General features: G+C 36.7%; 5 protein-coding genes and 1 pseudogene across 5 annotated transcripts; 1 reads left to right on the top strand and 5 right to left on the bottom strand.

Moving 5' to 3' along the window:
• Positions 1-795: 795 nt before the first annotated feature.
• On the top strand, positions 796-1,653 carry LOC108858039 (uncharacterized). Its single transcript, XM_018632026.1, has one exon. It carries the CDS (start codon positions 796-798, stop codon positions 1,651-1,653), a length of 858 nt encoding a protein of 285 aa, XP_018487528.1.
• Positions 1,654-1,779: 126 nt separating this feature from the next.
• LOC108860182 (SART-1 family protein DOT2) lies at positions 1,780-2,635 on the bottom strand. Its single transcript, XM_018634086.2, has one exon. The coding sequence runs from the start codon at positions 2,446-2,448 to the stop codon at positions 1,795-1,797; it is 654 nt and encodes a 217-aa protein (XP_018489588.1). The 5' UTR covers positions 2,449-2,635; the 3' UTR covers positions 1,780-1,794.
• A 1,046-nt stretch (positions 2,636-3,681) lies between these two features.
• Positions 3,682-5,669, bottom strand: LOC108857335 (cytochrome P450 72A13). Its single transcript, XM_018631315.2, has 4 exons — positions 5,355-5,669; positions 5,057-5,274; positions 4,347-4,967; positions 3,682-4,264 (listed from the first exon to the last, which is right to left on the bottom strand). Exons 1-4 carry the CDS (start codon positions 5,629-5,631, stop codon positions 3,839-3,841), a joined length of 1,542 nt encoding a protein of 513 aa, XP_018486817.1. The 5' UTR covers positions 5,632-5,669; the 3' UTR covers positions 3,682-3,838.
• An 855-nt stretch (positions 5,670-6,524) lies between these two features.
• On the bottom strand, positions 6,525-8,582 carry LOC108862782 (cytochrome P450 72A15). Its single transcript, XM_018637017.2, has 5 exons — positions 8,247-8,582; positions 7,930-8,147; positions 7,600-7,850; positions 7,147-7,516; positions 6,525-7,072 (listed from the first exon to the last, which is right to left on the bottom strand). The coding sequence occupies exons 1-5, from the start codon at positions 8,521-8,523 to the stop codon at positions 6,647-6,649; spliced, it is 1,542 nt and encodes a 513-aa protein (XP_018492519.1). The 5' UTR covers positions 8,524-8,582; the 3' UTR covers positions 6,525-6,646.
• Positions 8,583-9,146: 564 nt separating this feature from the next.
• Positions 9,147-11,266, bottom strand: LOC108862783 (cytochrome P450 72A15). Its single transcript, XM_018637019.2, has 5 exons — positions 10,868-11,266; positions 10,576-10,793; positions 10,255-10,502; positions 9,782-10,151; positions 9,147-9,704 (listed from the first exon to the last, which is right to left on the bottom strand). The coding sequence occupies exons 1-5, from the start codon at positions 11,142-11,144 to the stop codon at positions 9,279-9,281; spliced, it is 1,539 nt and encodes a 512-aa protein (XP_018492521.1). The 5' UTR covers positions 11,145-11,266; the 3' UTR covers positions 9,147-9,278.
• Positions 11,267-12,121: 855 nt separating this feature from the next.
• LOC130512519 (cytochrome P450 72A15-like) lies at positions 12,122-14,423 on the bottom strand (annotated as a pseudogene).
• Positions 14,424-18,897: the final 4,474 nt, after the last annotated feature.

Genomic DNA, 18,897 nt, shown 5'->3' with positions numbered 1-18,897 from the left:
GCGGGAAAACTCACGATGCTGAAGTCTGTCCTAAGCGCAATACCCACGTACTCTATGTCTTGTTTCCAATTGCCGGTGTGCCTGTGCAAAAGGAAACAGTCAGTTCTTACCAGATTCTGGTGGGACGACAATGAAGGAAACATGAAAATATGTTGGATAGCGTGGGATCATCTAACGAAACCTAAGGCGTTGGGAGGTTTGGGTTTAAGGGATATCCAACTCTTTAACCAAGCTCTATTGGCAAAATTAGCTTGGAGAATCATCACAGTTCCAGAGAGCTTATTTGCACGAATCCTTTTGGGAAAGTACTGCCATGGTAAAAGCTTCCTAGAGGTAGAACCACAACAAAGCTGCTCTCATGGATGGAGAAGCATTCTCCATGGGAGAGACCTACTAAGAGAGAACTTGGGAAAGTCTATAGGCAACGGACAAACGACCAGAGTCTGGAGAGACTCTTGGATCTCACTAGATAAGGTGCTAAAGCCAATGGGACCAATCAATGAATCTGCACTAGACCTAACAGTGGCAGATCTCCTAACTACGGACCTCAAATGGAACAAGCAGAGGATTGAAGAACTCTTACCTGATCTTGCATCGCAGATTCAGTGCATTTAACCAAGCTCCACTTCGGCTGAAGACTCGTTCATCTGGCACCCAACAGCATCAGGGATATACTCCACAAAATCTGGCTATTTCACTGCAAACAATCCAACAACTCAGCTAGTGAGCACAAGACAAGTAGGAGAATTTAATTGGATCAAAGATGTGTGGGCAGGAAAGTTTTCACCTAAAATGATGACGTTTCTGTGGTCCATTCTCAACAAGGTAATTGCCCTTGGAGCAAATCTGCAAAAAAGAGGTTTGACAGCAGCAACAGAGTGTATTAGATGTCAAGAAACAGAGTCAGAACTGCATTGTTTCTTTACCTGTCAATACGCCAGGAAAGTATGGGAACTGGTCCCACTCCTCAGAGCAGTCAACCCATCAAATGACACTGATCTAAAAGCTCTGGTGGCCAGCTTCAGGAAAGCAATCTGTCTTCCTCCCTCAGGCATCGTCCTCAATGTCCTCCCATGGATCTTGTGGGCCATCTGGTCGTCAAGAAACGCCTTGATATTCGAAGGACGCCAGCAAACACCTGAGGAAACAGCAATTAAAGGAATCAAATTAGCAAGGGAATGGTCTACTTCGCAAGCAGCAATAACTGGAAAAAATGGTTTACCTCAAGTCCCACACTCTCGATCGCGAGACCAACCAAGGATCACACTCGATAACAATCGAGTAACCTGTAAGACGGACGCGGCTTGGAATAAGGAAAGACGCGTAGCAGGACTAGGGTGGATCTTCTCGGGACTGGGTTTCGACACCCCCCTCAGCGGATCGATGGTAGAAACGTCGATTGGATCACCACTTGTTGCAGAGGCCTGTGCGATCAGAGCGGCTCTTTGCATGGCGACCAACCTGGAGATCGCTTCCCTCGAAGTCCTCTCCGACAATTTAACGCTCATCCGAGCAATATCCGGCATCACTCAGGCGAAAGAAATCATCGGCATCGTGAAAGACATCCGATCGATATCTACTAAGATTGCATCAATTTCGTTTTCTCACTTTTCTCGTTCTCTCAACGCTGAGGCTGATACCTTAGCAAAATAGTCTCTTCGATTTTCTTCTTTGCTGTATTGAACATCATGGGTCTGGGCCTCTTGGGCTCATTCTCTCCTTTTAGTTTATTAATGAAGACTTTTCAGTGACAAAAAAAGTGAGACGTTCAGACATGAAAAGAGACTTTTAAGATCAGAGAATAATGTACGGACTCTTCAACTCGGCGTGGACTAGTCTCATTCTCTCCACAACTCTATCTGAAGACTCCAATATATTTTTTGAGCTATCTTCATGTATCCTAATTCGTTTCTCTTGCTTCCTCTTCCCAAGTTTCTTCCCATGGAATCCATGACAAAGTTTCTTAAACGCTTCTTTCTCAGTCAATATCCTGCCATATTCATCCACCCTGTCAATCCTAATATCATTAAACACATCTTTGAATCTGTCAACTTTACCATGATTGTCTCCCACACCTACAAGCTTGCTGCTGCTTTTCTCTTTGAAAGTTCCTTGCTCTCTCAGAAGCTTTAACGCGCCAGATAATCCTGTGCCGACATCAACCTCACGCATCATCACTCCGTCTCTAACACTAGAACGATCACGGGAACCATGATGATCAATCTCTTCATCGGCTTTGGAACAAACCCTTCGATCAAACACAATATCTCTTTGTCTCTCAGATGATTCAAACCTCCTTTTCTCATTCTTTATCGAAGAACCAAGATCCTTATGATCAGCTTCAAATCTTGAAGCAAGACCTTCTTTCTTTATAGAAGCAATATTAATAACCAATTTCTTATTCTTCCTCATCGAATTCTTCTTCATAACAATATTGAGCTGAGACATTCTTATGAAATAATAATCACCTATAGATCCAAACCCTAATTGCTCAATATACCTAGTGAGATATATATAAACCGCAAGAGAGATTTAGCTAGGTTACAATCCTAATACATATCGAGAGAAAGGAAGATGAGAGAAAAGGCAACAATCCTAAACAAATAGAGAACTTACGAGGTGGTGCCGACTAGAAGAATTATTCTAAGTTTCTTGAGCTGCACGAGCGAAAGCCCTACACCTATATTTAGGGCTGGGCAAATAAACTGAACCCGAAAATCCGAACCGAAACAGATCCGATAAAAATAAATCTGAACTGATCCGAACCCGACATAAATACTGAATGGATCTTGTTTTTTGGTATTTTGGGTTATGGGTATTATCCGAACCGAACCCGAATCTAAATGGATATCCGATAGGACCCGAAACATTCAAAACCCCAAAAAGATATATACCAAACATAATCTCAATTCATAATATGTATTCAAAATACATTAAAATATGTTGAACATCTGAAATATTTATCTATTACATAAAGGTTGGTGATTCTAATACATGAAGATTGATGATTAAAGGTGGCCGTGAATTTTGAAATATCATGGTAGATGTTCCTTTCTTATTTTTAAATCGATTTTATTTATGTTTTGGTTACAAAAATGTATAAATTAGGTATTCAAAACCAAAACAAACCAATTTTATTTATGTTTTGGTTACAAAGTATGTATAAATCAGATATTTTTAAACCGGAGAACCGATTGAGACCCGAACCCGAAAGTACATTAGATTGTACCGGTTCTTTGAAGATTTACTAACCCCGACCCGAACCCGATAGAATCCGAACCGGTTCCGAACCGAACTTTTAAATAATCCGAATGGGGCTGATTTTGATACACCCGAAAAACCGAAACCCGATTGGATAAAACCGAAACCCGATTGGGACCCCGGATGCCCACGCCTACCTATATTGGTCAATCACTCAAGCAAGTCCATATTGACTTTTCAACACCTAAATGGGCCCAAAGCTGAATCAGAATAAGAGGCTTTTAACTAAATAAAGCCCATTAAGAAGCTTTGTTTGAAGAAAACTCTTCACATCGGTGGTTCCTTTCCTCTCGTTAATTACTTAGCATTGTATTGCCTTAAAAGCTCGACACTACTAGTCTACTGCAGGGATAGGGGTATATCTATAGATTTGAATTGAAATACAAAGTCAATAGAGAATCAATTAGTGGAAAGCGACAATGTAAAAAGTTCTGCTAGTATAGATATCTCAGGTGAATGCATGAAATGGTAGATATTATCATCAAGTTATGAGAGTAAAAGAAAAAAAAAAGTAAATTAAATTCAAATACTGGGGACACTTCCAGCGTTATTAATAATTTTTCTTTTATTATGGAATTTATAGCTTGTGGAGGATAAGATGAGCACCAAACTGAGGGTGAAGGGTGAAGACATTGTAAGGAGCATGAACATAAGAAGGCGAAAGCTCGAAGGAGAATCTCTGTAGTATCAAAGCCATTGCCATCTTTGCCTCCAACATTGCAAAGTTCTGTCCTATGCATATCCTCGGTCCCCAAGCAAATGGAACGAAGGAGACTTGGCTCTTTGTTGCCTTTGAGACACCATCTTTGAATCTATCTGGCTTGAAATCCCCTGCATCGTTTCCCCATAGCTCGGTATCGCGTTGGACAAGCATAATAGGTAGACTGACGTGAGTGCCACCTGGTAGTGTCAGGTCACCTAGCTTCGTCTCTTTGTAAATGGCTCTCGTCAGCTGGATTACTGGAGGGTATAGCCTAAGTACCTCATATAGTATCATTGTCATCTGCAAAGGGATCAAAATATATATATATTTATATATACAAAGTCACCTGAACAAGGTTTTTGAGTTATTTTTTTTTACTTACAACTTTGAGTTGGTTCAAGCCTTCTGTATCAGGCTCTCTATCGCCAAAAACTTGCTTCACTTCTTCTCGTGCACGATCCTGCCAGTCTTGGTGTTGGCTTAGCATAATCATTGTCCAGACAAGAAGTACCGAAGTTGTCTCTTGCCCGGCGAAATAGAACAACTTGCACTCCTCTATCACATCCTCTATACTCATTCCATTTCCTTTAGCTTGTCCTAAATTCGATTCAAGAAGTGTACCAAGCAAATCTTGGCTTGGTGCTTCACCAGCTTCTCTCGCCCTTAGCCTTTTGTTAACTATCCCTTTCAGTATATCTTGGACTTCTCTGGCTGCTGCTTTCATCCTTCTATTACCCTTCGTTGGGTAGTATCTATATCCAGGGATGAAGATTCTCCGAAATGCTTGCGTGAGGAGCTGTGCTAGCTCTCCTTGGAGCTCAAATATCCTCTGTCCTTCTTTGTAGCTGCTGCCAAAAGCAGTACGAGAGATCACATCGGCAGTCATACTCGTAAGCCAAGGCCAAACGTCCACCTCACAGGAGGATGAACCCTTGTCCGAGACTATATTGTCCCATTTGCCAACAACCTCGGTGCAGCTCTGGTGGAAAGCAGGTACCATATTCTAATACAAAGAAAACAAAAAGGTACACATTAGAACATCATTACATAGATAAAGAAAGGTTCATGACTATAAAACCAAGGAGCCTAGACCTTGATCTTCTCAAGGTGGAAAGCTGGGTTGATGATTCTTCTGTGTTTTGCCCATTTCTCACCATCATAACTAAACAGCCCAGTGGCTATCACTCTGCTTAAAGGGAATGAATGTGGCTTCTGGTAATCGTATATTTTGTTGAACACTTCTTTGATTTGCTCAGGATCCGTAATGGTGATGGTTGGTATAGGTCCACGCCACGTAAAGAATGTGCTTCCTGTTACACCCACCCACATAGTGATTACAAAAAGTTTTGTTCTCTCTGTATCTCTAATAAATAGGAATCAAGAAACATACCGTGAGTCTTGAGCATGTGCGAGGGGAAAGGCATGACACGTGAGACGATATCATCAGTTAGTTTGATGGGTTTGGACCTTGCCTCCATAGACATACTATAATCCCTTCTCACATCACCAACGAGCGGCGTGTACGGACTACCGGAAAGGCCTTGTCTTCTCAGGTAACTTTCAAGCATCTTTGGTTTAAACCAAACCCACTTTAGAGTTCTCCATACCCACCATAATACAGCAACTATAGCTACTGAAACTGTAACGGACGCAGCTGATGTTTGCATTTTTGATCCTAGAGAAGAGAATAATAAGAGAGATATAAGATAATTTGCTGACATTCTTGGGATCTATAGAGTCTATTATATATGCATGTGGTAATGACATCACCACTTATGTCATAGATAAGATATTTTTTTTATATATATTTTGCGTCTACGATAATCATTTCTCTTGTGACCATTTATATTTTGGGTTTCATTAATTGGAGCCCAGTCATATGCCACGAGGGAACAAGCAGCAAATTTTGACTTGTGTGGAGATTGGGCTATAACTTGCGTAGGAGAAAAGAGGCATGACTTGACGTCACTTCATCAAAGGAAGAAACATTAGTCCGCTTAAAGTGATTGCCATTGTCTATGCAATGACGTATTTTACTCTTAAAAAAAAACTAAATATATACTAATATTTTTGAAACGTGTTAGGACTTGCCAACCTGTTGAGTTAGTTCATGCCTTTTTTATTGTTAAACACTTGTTTCACCATCACATATCCTGCTACATACCGTGAGTTTGGAGCAGCAGTTTAAAGAGTTGCAAACATGAGACGTGAGATGATATCATCTGTCAGGCTGATGGGTTTCGTTCTTCTCGCCTTCGTTAAAAACTCTAAAACTCCTCGAATCTCCAATAAGAGATGTGTAAAGAGTTACTGGTTTTGACCATGCCCTCTCAAGTAACACTCCAACATCTCAGGTTTTAGCTAAACCACCTCAGAGTTGTCCATGTCCACACCACATCACCATAAAAATAGTTATTAATTTTTTTTTTAATTGAATATACAACAGAGATCTCTCCACTATGTATGTAAGAGGCAGAGAGAAGGAGAACACATATAATTTTCAAAACGTTATTGGTCTTTTAAATAGTGATATAACTCAAGGTAGTAATGTTTTAGATGGTTTAAGATTAAAAATTCATTTGAGTTTCGTATTATATATGATCCGGCCGACTCAGTTTCATCTGTGTATTACAAGTTTCTTTGACAAGAACAAAACAAAAGGGGGTTTAACCGGTTATGAGACTAGAGCTTCTTCAGGATAAGGTGAGCACCAAACTGTGGGTGAATTGTGATGACTGTGTAAGGAGCATGCACATAAGAAGGAGACAACTCGAAGGAGAATCTCTGCAGAATCAATGCCATTGCCATCTTTGCTTCCAATAGGGCAAAGTTCTGCCCAATGCAGATCCTTGGTCCCCACGCAAAAGGAAAGAAGGAGACTTGACTCTTCGTTGCCTTTGACAGACCTTCTTTGAATCTTTCAGGCTTGAACTCCGCTGCATCGTCGCCCCACAGCTCGGTGTCACGTTGAACTAGCAGGATAGGTAGACTGATCTGAACTCCGCCTGGTAAAGTCAGATCTCCTAGCTTCATCTCTTTGTGAATGGCTCTGCTCACCTGTGTCACTGGAGGATATAGCCTAAGGACCTCATACAATATCATCGTCATCTGCATGAAGAGATCATCATATCATTCAGCCAAAAAAAAAACCATAACAAGTCACAAGAAAGTTTTCTACTTACAACTTTGAGCTGGTTAAGACCATCTGTATCAGGTACTTTATCGCCAAAAACATGCTTAACTTCTTCTCTAGCACGTTCCTGCCAATCTTGGTGTTGGCTTAGAAGAACCATTGTCCAGACAAGAAGTACTGAAGTTGTCTCTTGCCCGGCGAAGTAGAATAACTTGCATTCCTCCATCACATCCTCATTGCTCATTCCATTACCTTTAGCTTGTCCTAAATTAGATTCAAGAAGTATACCAAGCAAGTCATCGCTTGGTGCTTCACCAGCTTCTCTGGCCCTTAACCTCTTGTTAACTAACCCTCTCAGTATAACTTGGATTTCTCTGGCTTTTGCTTTCATTATTCTATTTTCCTTCGTTGGAAGATACCTGAGAGATTATGACAACATGGATCAAGAGTCCTAGTAACAACACCAGACAAGTTCAGGTTTTAATATATATTAATTAATTACCTATATCCAGGGATGAAGTGTTTTCTAAAAGCTTGTATGATGAGCTGTGCTAGTTCAGCTTGGAGCTCAAATATCCTCTGCCCTTCTTTGTAGCTGCTACCAAAAGCAGTACGAGAGATCACATCAGCAGTCATACTCACAAGCCCTGGCCACACGTCCACTTCACAGGACAGCCCCCCTTTCTCCGAGACTAACTTGTCCCATTCTCCAACAACCTCGCTGCAGCTCTGGTGGAACGAAGGTACCATGTTCTACACATAGAAGCACAAGTTTCACAAAATGATACACAAAAACCAAATCAAAACTCTGTTTCATGGAGCTAATTATTACCTTGATCTTCTCAAGGTGGAAAGCAGGGTTGATGATTCGTCGGTGTTTAGCCCATTTATCACCATCATAGTTAGCGAGTCCAGTGCCTATCAACCTGGCCAAAGGGAAGGTATGTGGCTTCTGGAAATCATAAACTTTGTTGAACACTTCCTTGATTTGCTCAGGGTCCATTATGGTGATGGTTGGTATAGGTCCCAGCCATGTAAAGTAAGTCCTCCCTGTTCCAACCACATACATACACAAAAGCTTGAAACCTTTATCTTAGACAAAGAGGAATCAAGAACTATAACCTAACCAGGAAACATATATATATATACCGTGAGTCTTGAGCATTTGCAAGGGATAAGGCACAAGACGTGGAGTGATATCATCTGTTAGTTTGATGGGTTTGGATCTTGCCTCCGTCAACATGCTGAAAACCTTCTTCAAATCTCCGACGAGAAGCGTGTAAGGACTACCGGAAAGACCTTGTCTTCTGAGGTAACTCTCGAGCATCTTTGGTTTAAACCAAACCCAGTTTAAAGTTCTCCATACCCACCACGACACAACAGCAAGAGCTATTGAAACAGTCGCCGATGCGACTGAAATCTCCATTTTTTTTAAGAGAGACGTAGGTTGAGAGAGATGGATAAGTTGCCTAACATTCTTGGGATTTAATAGATTTTAGACTTTCGGTGAAGATATTGGTGTGGTGATGACATCACCCTGATGTCTTAAAATCTTTTGTGTTAGAATATATCCTGTGTATCGTATCTCAGCCAGTTGTTTTTTTGGCCAATGATATTTTACTGTACTATGAGCCTTAAAGCATGCCACGAAGGTCCAAGAAGTACACATATGGATTTGTGTAAAAGGTGACAAGAAGTGTACTTGTCATAACTTTGAGTGGCAGGCAAGGTGCGAACGTTGTCAACTTTTTGACGTTTCTTTGTTAATAAATACCATCCATGCGATTTATGGTAGTTTTCTTCTTTGAAAAACTTAACGATTGAATATTTTGTTTTATCAAGAAATAAATAATAAATGTTTTTTTTTGTCAGTTGATATTAGTGTCGAACAATTGGAATGGAAACCTATGGAGTAGAAGCTTTGAGTTTGACTTCTACTGCAAGTGAATAAAGCTCTTTGTTTTATATCTAAACGGTTTGACTAGGACCAAAGCTAACGTGTGTGTTTGCATGTCTATTCTCCTATTTTTCAGTTTTCACAATAGAAAATCACTACTCAAAGGGTTTTAATATGTAAGACACTGTTCTGACTTGAATACATAACAAGATCGAGTTGTGTTATGACCTAGACCAGCTTCCTCTGTGGATGATGATAAGTTCATTGGACAACATCGTACAGAACTATAGCTTGTGCAAGATAAGACGAGCACCGAACTGCGGGTGAAGTGTGATGACTGTGTAAGGCGCATGAACATAGGAAGGAGATAGCTCAAAGGAGAATCTCTGTAGAATCAAAGCCAGAGCCATCTTTGTCTCCAACAGAGCAAAACTCTGACCAATACAGATCCTTGGTCCCCACGCAAAGGGAAAGAAAGACACTTTGCCGTTTGTTGCCTTCGAGACACCGTCTTTGAACCTCTCGGGCTTAAACTCCGCCGCGTCTTCCCCCCATAGCTGTGTGTCACGATGGACTAGAAGAATAGGTAAACTGATCTGAGCGCCGCGTGGTAGTGTCAAGTCTCCTAGCTTCATCTCTTTTTGAATGGCCCTGGTCAGCTGAGCTACTGGTGGGTATAGCCTAAGAACCTCATATAGTATCATCATCATCTGCAAAGGGATCAAAAATATTCAACAAACACACACAAAGTCACCTGAAGATTTTTTGATTTTGTTTTAATACTTACAACTTTGAGCTGGTTAAGGCCTTCTACATCAGGTTCTTTACCACCAAAAACTTGCTTCACTTCTTCTCTTGCACGAGACTGCCAGTCTTGGTGTTGGCTTAACAAAACCATTGTCCAGACAAGAAGTACTGAAGTTGTCTCTTGCCCGGCGAAATAGAACAACTTGCACTCCTCCATCACATCCTCAGTGCTCATCTCATTTCCTTTAGCTTGTCCCAAATTAGATTCAAGAAGTATACCAAGCAAGTCATCGCTTGGTGCTTCACCAGCTTCTCTAGCCCTTAACCTTTTGTTAACTATCCCTTTCAGTATAACTTGGATTTCTTTAGCTGCTGCTTTGATCCTTCTATTACCCTTTGTTGGGAGATAACTACACACAAAAAAGAATAAAAAAACAGAGGATTTGATATATAAAACATGATTGCCATCTTCAATGTAATAGAAGCAGACAAGTTGAGGTTTTGTTTTATTACAGATATCCAGGGATGAAAGCTTTCAGAACAGCTAGTATGATGAGCTGTGCTAGTTCAGCTTGGAGCTCAAATATCCTCTGCCCTTCTTTGTAGCTGCTACCAAAAGCAGTACGAGAGATCACATCAGCAGTCATACTCACAAGCCCTGGCCACACGTCCACTTCACATGAGGACCCTTTCTCCGAGACTATCTTGTCCCATTTGCCAACAACCTCGCTGCAGCTATGGTGGAACGCAGGCACCATATTCTACACGTAGAAGCATAAGGCATCAACGCAACATACATACATACATAAATTTTATGAAATAAGAAGCTTAAACCTTGATCTTCTCAAGGTGGAATGCCTGGTTGATGATTCTTCTGTGTTTAGCCCATTTATCACCATCATAGTTAGCGAGTCCCTTGGCTATCACGTTACCTAAAGGGAAGGTATGTGGCTTCTGGAAATCATAAACTTTGTTGAACACTTCCTTGATTTGCTCAGGGTCCATTATAGTGATGGTTGGTATAGTTCCAAGCCATGTAAAATAAGTCCTTCCTGTTAACAGCAAACATTACGAAGTTGAGAAACTTTTCTTGAATCAGGCCAACAAGAAAAACATTTTAACGTACCGTGAGTCTTGAGCATTTCCAAGGGAAAAGGCACGACACGTGTTGAGATATCATCAGTTAGATTGATGGGTTTGGATCTTGCCTCCATCGCCATGCTAAAATTCCTCTTCAAGTCGCCGATGAGTGGCGTGTAAGGACTACCGGAAAGACCTTGACTTCTCAGGTAACTCTCAAGCATCTTTGGTTTAAACCAAACCCACCTTAAAGTTCTCCATGTCCACCACCACACAACAACTATAGCTAAAGAAACTGTTACTAGAGCAACTGATATCTCCATTATTTTTTTGTCTCTCAGAAAAGAAGTGAGATAGAGAGATGGAGACTTTTAATGATTGAGAGTGTCGGTGAAGATATCACACCGTTGCTATACTTGGAGAGCTTCACAGTCACGTGCGACGTTAGACGCAAAGAAGCAAGTTCATATTTGTGTGAAAAGCTATAGATAGAGCCCATAAACGGTGTTGGCCATTATTGTCTTGTGGGGGCGGAAAGACATAGACGTCAATTATTTTACGTTTCTTTCTCAATCATTCCCATGCGTTTCAATTTCTACCAAAAAGTTGAAATATTTTGTTTTTTCTTTGTTTACCTTTTTAATGCCACTGTATACACTATAATCTTGTAAATGAAATTATATTGATTACGACCTTCTCCCGTAATTCACTTTTCTATCATGTGTTCGATATGGGTAAGTCGAATAGATTTATATATGACAACAAATAAAAGAGTAGGTGGAGTGATAATGTTTTCTTTTAATAAACAAAATGCCAAAATGGAAAAGGTGAAACACTGCATCGAAATTAATATTATAATGGTTTTTTTCAAAAAAAAAAAATTAAATATCATAAAGAAATTTTTTGATATATTTTTGTTATATTTTCCATTAGGTTTTGATTAACTCGAATTAATTTATGATATATATCAAAAAGTTTAGCCAGTATAATTAAATTAAATTTACTGCAGATTTTCCAACAGAAAAAAAAAATCACTGGATTTTATTCAATATAGATTTTGATTTTATATATGTGTGTGTGTGTTACTTAAATAATAACATCACAACTTTTAAGTTGATCTCACAAAAAATGTATTATGCCAAATCATAAATTTGTCTAAACTTTGAAGTATTTCACTAAATTGATGGAGTAGTTATCAATGAAGAATTCTAGAAACATGGTTTTATGAATATGACTTTGATTCTTCTACGCAATCTTGTTTCCCTTCTACACAACAAATTCATTTGATATAATCACAACTTCACAGCTTATTTAGTATAAGATGAGCACCAAAATGTGGATGAATTGTGATGACTGTGTAAGGCGCATGCACATAAGAAGGAGATAACTCGAAGGAGAATCTCCGTAGAATCAAAGCCAACGCAAATTTTGCCTCCAACAGAGCAAAGTTCTGACCGATGCAAATCCTCGGTCCCCATCCAAAGGGCAAGAAACAAACCTGGTTCTTTGTTGCCTTTGAGATCCCATCTTTGAACCTCTCTGGCTTGAACTCCGCTGCGTCATCGCCCCAAAGCTTAGTGTCGCGATGGATTAGCAGAACAGGCATACTGACTTGAACACCAGCTGGTAATGTCAAATCTCCTAGTTTGATCTCTTTGTGGATCGCTCGGTTCATCTGGATTAGTGGAGGATATAGCCTAAGGACCTCATAAATAATCATCGTCATCTATAAAAAAAAACATTCAACAAAAACCATTACAATGCTATAAACGAAGAGTAAAACTGCACATAACTTCTTAGTTGCATTTTTTGATGTGGTTACAGGAAATTATATCAACTTGAATTTATTTAGTTTTTGCTTTGGTTTCGCTACTTACAATTTTGAGTTGGTTAATGCCTTCGATATCAGGTTCTCTATCACCAAAAACTTGCATCACTTCCTCTCGTGCCCGAGCCTGCCAGTGTTGGTGCTGGCTTAACAAAACCATTGTCCAAGCCAAAAGTACCGAAGTGGTCTCTTGTCCTGCGAAGTAAAACAACTTACACTCTTCCAAAAGTTCTTCAGTGGTAAGTCCATTGCCTGTAGCTTGCGCTAAATTTGATTCAAGAAGTAGGCCCAACAAGTCGTCACTTGGTGCTTCTCCAGCGTCCCTCGCCTTTTCTCTATTGCTAATGATCCCTTTTAGTATAACTTGGATTTCTCTAACTATTGTCTTTATCCTTCTATTATTCTTTGTTGGGAAATATCTATGCGTAAAAAAAAAAAGAAAAAAATATCACAATTCCCCAGAGCCTCCGGTAGCACAGCCGAGACAGCAATACATTGATAAATTTTGACTGAATCTAGCATATTAGAGATTTCATTTTGAATACACATAACGTGTAATGGAAGCCACAACTTATGGCATATATAGCAATGAGATTCATATTTATATATAAGAATGTTGTAAATTGTGTTAGAAAAACGACCAGTCTGGTAGTATTAGACCAAGACAAGTCAAAGTCAAGTTTCTTACCGATATCCAGGGATGTAACTCTTCCCTTGAGTTTGTATGATAAGCTTTGCTAGTTCCCCTTGTAGTATAAATATCCTTTGTCCTTCTTTGTAGCTGCTACCAAAAGCGGTACGAGAGATCACATCACCAGTCAAATTCACAATCCATGGCCAAACATCAACCTCACAGGAGGACCCTTTATCCGTAACTAGCTCCACCCACTCTGAAACAACCTCGCTACAACTTTGTTGGAACGTAGGGACCATATTCTACTATAACAAGATCATAATCAAGTCACAAAATGTGACATGCTCATCTCATCAGTCAAAAGGCAATTTAAATATGTTCTGATAGCATTATAAAAGAGAATATGAAACCTTGATCTTCTCAAAGTGGAATGCCGGGTTGATGATCTTCCGGTGCTTAGCCCACTTATGTCCATCAGCATTAGCAAGTCCATCAGCTATCAACGCAACCAAAGGAAACGTGTGCGTCTTTGGGAAATCAAAAACTTTGTTATACACTTCTTTGATCAGTTGTGGATTCATTATTGTGATGGATGGCACGGGTCCTAACCATGTGAAAAAAGTTTTTCCTGGTAGTGCAGCCATGTATATATATTAGAAACAGAGGCAGTTATGAGCATAACTAAATGAAATAATAATTTTTCGAGTTAATATACATGATTATAGACTTTCAAACTGTTATAATTTTTTAATTGAAGTGTTTACTAAATTATTTAATGCTCCCACAATCTTAATCTTAGGACCAGCTCTGGTTAGAAGAAATAACATGAAAAAAAAGAATTCTTATAGCCAATAAGATACGTATATTATATATACCATAAGTGTTGAGCATGTGGAAGGAGTAAGGCATGACAATTGAAATGAGATCATCCGTTGGTTTCATTGACTTCGATCTTGCTTCCTTCAACACCCTAAAATTCCTTCTCATATCTCCGACAAGAGGCGTGTAACGAGTTCCAACAAGACCTTGACTTCTCAGAAAATTCTCAAGCATCTTAGGTTTAACCCAAACCCACTCCACAATTCTCCATATCCACCACAATACAGCAATTATAGCTAACGATGAAACTAGTATCTCCATTTGTTTAATTGTCTCTAAAGTTTGAGAATCGTGATGAAGAAATGCATGTGATGACAAGACGTTGTAGCCCAATGGTTAGGACGGGTCCCCGCCTGCACCCAGGTAGGGGGTTCGATCCACGCCGGAGGGAACTACCTTGCAACGCTCTTGTCACCCACACGGATATGGGCCATGCTTTCGGCCCATTTGAAAAACTGGGAGGGGCGTCTATCCGTGGGCATTCCTTCCCCTTGGGGATTAGTCTGGGCCTTCTGGGCCTGGGATACCCCCAGGTTAAACAAAAAAAAAAAGAAATGCATGTGATGAGATGTCTTTAATACTTATAGAATTTGTGTTTCAGGCAATAAATATATATTCTTGTAACCGTCGAATTTTTGCCTTTACTCAGCAGCCTCACGAGCTCTGGCCACATCTGTCTTCCATGCCTCAAGTCTTTATTCTTTGGAAAAATACCTATAATGTTGATTTGTTACTTGAAACACATAACTAGATACTCTGACTTAATCTATGAAGAGAAAATTGCCAAAATGAAACAATTTTTTTGCATGATTGTCTCTTTGGTATAAAACTTTTTAATCTACTTTGTCTCCTTTTTTTCTTTTCAACTTCTAAAAGTTAATAAAATAAATAGTTTTATAAATAAAAAATCTATTTATAATAATAATCACAATTAATTCCAAAGGTTGTGAATCTCAATTAAATTGAAAAGTTGTGTTTTCATCCTTAAAGTGTATTATCTGAAAAGAAGTTATAGATTTATGTGTATTTCCAAATTGCCAATTTAAAAATTATTAGTTTTAAGAATTATTATTTTCATAAAAAATGATATATTAATTTTCAAAAATTGTCAAATGTCCCGAAAATATCTTTTTAGAATTTTTTTTTCAAGAGTTAAGTATTAGTTAGTGTAAAGAGTAGTATAATTCCATTATAAAAATATCTTTTAAAAATAACTACCTGTAAATTATAAAGATGTGACTAATCCATATAAATCTATGAAAAGTTTTTAAAATAGCCAGAGTGTATTTTTATAATAAAAGTTTTTTTTAACTAATGTGTCTATTCAATTATATTGTAAAAGTTTCTTTTGAAAATAACTACCTATAAATTGAAAAGATGGAATATCATATAAATCTTAAAAAAATAAAATATTTAAGGTGTATTTCTATAATAAAAGAGTTTTTGAACTAATGTGTCTAGTAAAAATATATTGTAAAAATATCATTTTAGAATAATTACCTATAAATTGAAAAGATCTGACTATTCATATAGATCTTTGTAAATCTATAAATATTACAAATTAAAAAATATAATCTTAAAATAATTACCTATAAATTGAAAAGATCTGATATTCATATAGATCTTTGTAAATCTATAAATAGCCTTTGCCATTTGTTTCTCAAAATAAAGTTTTCACTAATCTATAAAACTGTGAAGAAAAATAAATCAGTATGCAGTTATCTAATTCAAATTTTTAGAAGATATTAAAATAAAATGTTCTCAACAGAAGATAATAGAAAGGTTATCCGTGTTTGGAAAACAAACCTTTTTAAATTGAAGATTGACCAAAATGAACAAATGGTTTACAAAGATGATTATGTAGAAAACCCATTATGATTGGACAACTAATCATCTTATGTTAGTGCTCGATGAAACTATACACTAATACCAGATTTTATATATTTTTGAAAATTTTCCCAAATCTACGGGTTAACCCATCTAAAATAAGGGTTAACCCCTTTTAATATAATGAGTTTTCGGTAAATGCTCTATATACTGAAGTTTATACTCTTTACTTTTGCTTAAAAATTTTCAAACCACATTCTACATTTGAAATAATGTATTCGAAACTCTCTTCATGGTATATGGAATCATTCTGTTTTTAATATTAGTTTGGTAAAATTTCATATACTGTCTAGATTAGTGGAATTACCAATTATAAATCTATATTATCTAAGAAACGGAGACAACAAAGTTTCTAAACCTCTTTGACCATCATCTTGTTTTAATGCTCGATGAAAATATACACTAAAACCAGATTTTATATTTTTGAAAATATTCCAAAATCTGTGGGGTAATACTCTATATATTGAAATTTATACTCTTTACTTTTGTTTAAAAATTTCAAACCACATTCGAAATTGAATTCATGTATTCGAAACTATCTTTCATGGTATATAGGAATCATTCTAATTTTTAATATTAGTTTGGTAAAATTTCATATACTGCCTATATTAGTGGAATTAGCATTATTAAATCTTCAATATCTAGAGAAACGAAGACAACAGAGGTTCTAACTCTTTGACCATCATATTATGTTAGTGCTTGACGAATCTATACACTAAAACCAGATTTATATTTTTGAAAATGTTCCAAAATCTGTGGGTTTAACCCTCTCTAAAATAATGAGTTTTCGGTAAATATTCTAGATATTGAAGTTTATACTCTTTACTTTTGTTTAAAAAATTAAAACCACATTCGACATTTGAATTAATGTATTCTAAACTATCTTTCATGGTACAGGGGAATCATTCTATTTTTTTAATATTTAATTTGATAAAATTTCATATACTGCATAGATTAGTGGGATTAGCTTTATTAAATCTTCAATATCTAGAGAAACGGAGACAACAGAGGTTCTAAACCTTTGACCATCATCTTATGTTAGTGCTTGATGAATCTATACACTAAAACCAGATTTTCATATTTTGAAATTTTCCAAAATATGTGGGTTAACCACTTCTAAAATAATGAATTTTCGGTAAATGACTATATACTGAAGTTTAACTCTTTACTTTTGTTAAAGAATTTTAAAACACATTCGACATTTGAATAATGTATTCTAAACTATCTTTCATGGGATAGAGGAATTATTCTAACTTTTTGATATTTAGTTTTCTAAAATTTCATATACTGCCTAGATTATGGAATTAGAATATAAAAATTCATATCTAGATAAACGGAGAAAACAGAGGTTCTAAACCTCTTTGACCAACATCTTATGTTAGTGCTCGATGAAAATATACACTAAAACCAGATTTTCATATTTTTTGAAAATTTCCAAAAATCTGTGGGTTAACCCCTTCTAAATAATGAATTTTCGGTAATTCTCAATATACTAAAGTTTATACTCTTTACTTTTGTTTAAAAAATTTCAAACCACATTCGACATTTGAATTAATGTATTCTAAACTATCTTTCATGGGATAGAGGAATCATTCTAATTTTTTAATATTTAGTTTACTAGAATTTCATATACTGCATAGTTTACTGGAATTAGCATTATAAAATCTTTATTATCTAGAGAAACGGAGACAACAAAGTTTCTAAACCTCTTTGACCATCATCTTGCTTTAGTGCTCGATGAAAATATACACTAAAACCAGATTTTAATATTTTTGAGAATATTCCAAAATCTGTGGGTTAACCCCTTCTAAAATAATGAATTTTCGGTAAATGCTTTATATACTGAAGTTTTTACTCTTCACTTTTGTTTAGAAAAATTTAAACCACATTATACATTTTAATTAATGTATTATAAACTATCTTTCATGTTATATAGGAATCTTTCTAATTTTTAATATTTAGTTTACTAAAATTTTGATATACTACCTAGATTAGTGATATTAACATTATTAAATCTTCAATAGAGAAACGGAGACAACAGAGGTTTTAAACTCTTTGACCATCATATTATATTAGTGCTCGATGAAAATATACACTAAAACCAGATTTTCATATTTTTGAAATTTTTCCAAAATCTGTGGGTTAACACCCCTTCTAAAATAATGAATTTTCGGTAAATACTCTATATATTGAAGTTTATACTCTTTACTTTTGTTTAAAAAATTTTAAACGACATTCTACATTTTAATTAATGTATTCTTACCTATCTTTCATGGTACATAGGAATCATTCTAATTTTTTGATATTTAGTTCACTAAAATTTCATATACTGCCAAGATTAGTGGAATTAACATTATAAAATCTTCATTATCTAGAGAAACGGAGACAACAGAGGTTTTAAACTCGCTGACCATCATCTTATGTTAAGTCACGATGAAACTATAAACTAAAATCAGATTTTCGTATTTTTGAAAATTTTCAAAAATCTGTGGGTTAACTCCTTCTAAAATAATGAGTTTTCGGTAAATGCTCTATATACTGAAGTTTATACTCTTTACTTTTGTTTAAAAAATTTCAAACAACATTCTACATTTGAATTAATGTATTTGAAACTCTCTTTCATGGTATATAGGAATCATTCTATTTTTTTGATATTTAGTTTGGTAAAATTTCATATACTGTTTAGATTAGTGAAATTACCATTATAAAATCTTTATTATCTAGAGAAACGGAAACAACAAAGTTTCTAAACCTCTTTGACCATCATCTTGTTTTAGTGCTCGATGAAAATATACACTAAAACAGATTTTCATATTTTTTGAAAATATTCCAAAATCTGTGGGTCTAA

This window comes from Raphanus sativus, chromosome 5, assembly GCF_000801105.2.
Source record: "Raphanus sativus cultivar WK10039 chromosome 5, ASM80110v3, whole genome shotgun sequence".
NCBI classification, from domain to species: Eukaryota; Viridiplantae; Streptophyta; class Magnoliopsida; order Brassicales; family Brassicaceae; genus Raphanus; species Raphanus sativus.
The sequence above is the reverse complement of the archived record's forward strand: the minus strand, read 5'-3'. Positions and strand labels throughout refer to the sequence as shown.

What these genes read in the sequence shown, in the direction of transcription:
- LOC108858039 (XM_018632026.1), top strand. Translation starts at nt 796, where the DNA reads ATGACGTTTCTGTGGTCCATTCTCAACAAGGTAATTGCCCTTGGAGCA.
- LOC108860182 (XM_018634086.2), bottom strand. Translation starts at nt 2,448, where the DNA reads ATGTCTCAGCTCAATATTGTTATGAAGAAGAATTCGATGAGGAAGAAT.
- LOC108857335 (XM_018631315.2), bottom strand. Translation starts at nt 5,631, where the DNA reads ATGCAAACATCAGCTGCGTCCGTTACAGTTTCAGTAGCTATAGTTGCT. An exon ending in GCACATGCTCAAGACTCACG is followed by an intron (nt 5,275 to 5,354) that starts GTATGTTTCTTG and finishes TGGGTGTAACAG; the next exon opens with GAAGCACATTCTTTACGTGG. An exon ending in TCCACCTTGAGAAGATCAAG is followed by an intron (nt 4,968 to 5,056) that starts GTCTAGGCTCCT and finishes TCTTTGTATTAG; the next exon opens with AATATGGTACCTGCTTTCCA.
- LOC108862782 (XM_018637017.2), bottom strand. Translation starts at nt 8,523, where the DNA reads ATGGAGATTTCAGTCGCATCGGCGACTGTTTCAATAGCTCTTGCTGTT. An exon ending in CACTTCATCCCTGGATATAG is followed by an intron (nt 7,517 to 7,599) that starts GTAATTAATTAA and finishes ATAATCTCTCAG; the next exon opens with GTATCTTCCAACGAAGGAAA. An exon ending in GTCTTAACCAGCTCAAAGTT is followed by an intron (nt 7,073 to 7,146) that starts GTAAGTAGAAAA and finishes CTCTTCATGCAG; the next exon opens with ATGACGATGATATTGTATGA.
- LOC108862783 (XM_018637019.2), bottom strand. Translation starts at nt 11,144, where the DNA reads ATGGAGATATCAGTTGCTCTAGTAACAGTTTCTTTAGCTATAGTTGTT. An exon ending in TCCACCTTGAGAAGATCAAG is followed by an intron (nt 10,503 to 10,575) that starts GTTTAAGCTTCT and finishes TTCTACGTGTAG; the next exon opens with AATATGGTGCCTGCGTTCCA. An exon ending in GCCTTAACCAGCTCAAAGTT is followed by an intron (nt 9,705 to 9,781) that starts GTAAGTATTAAA and finishes ATCCCTTTGCAG; the next exon opens with ATGATGATGATACTATATGA.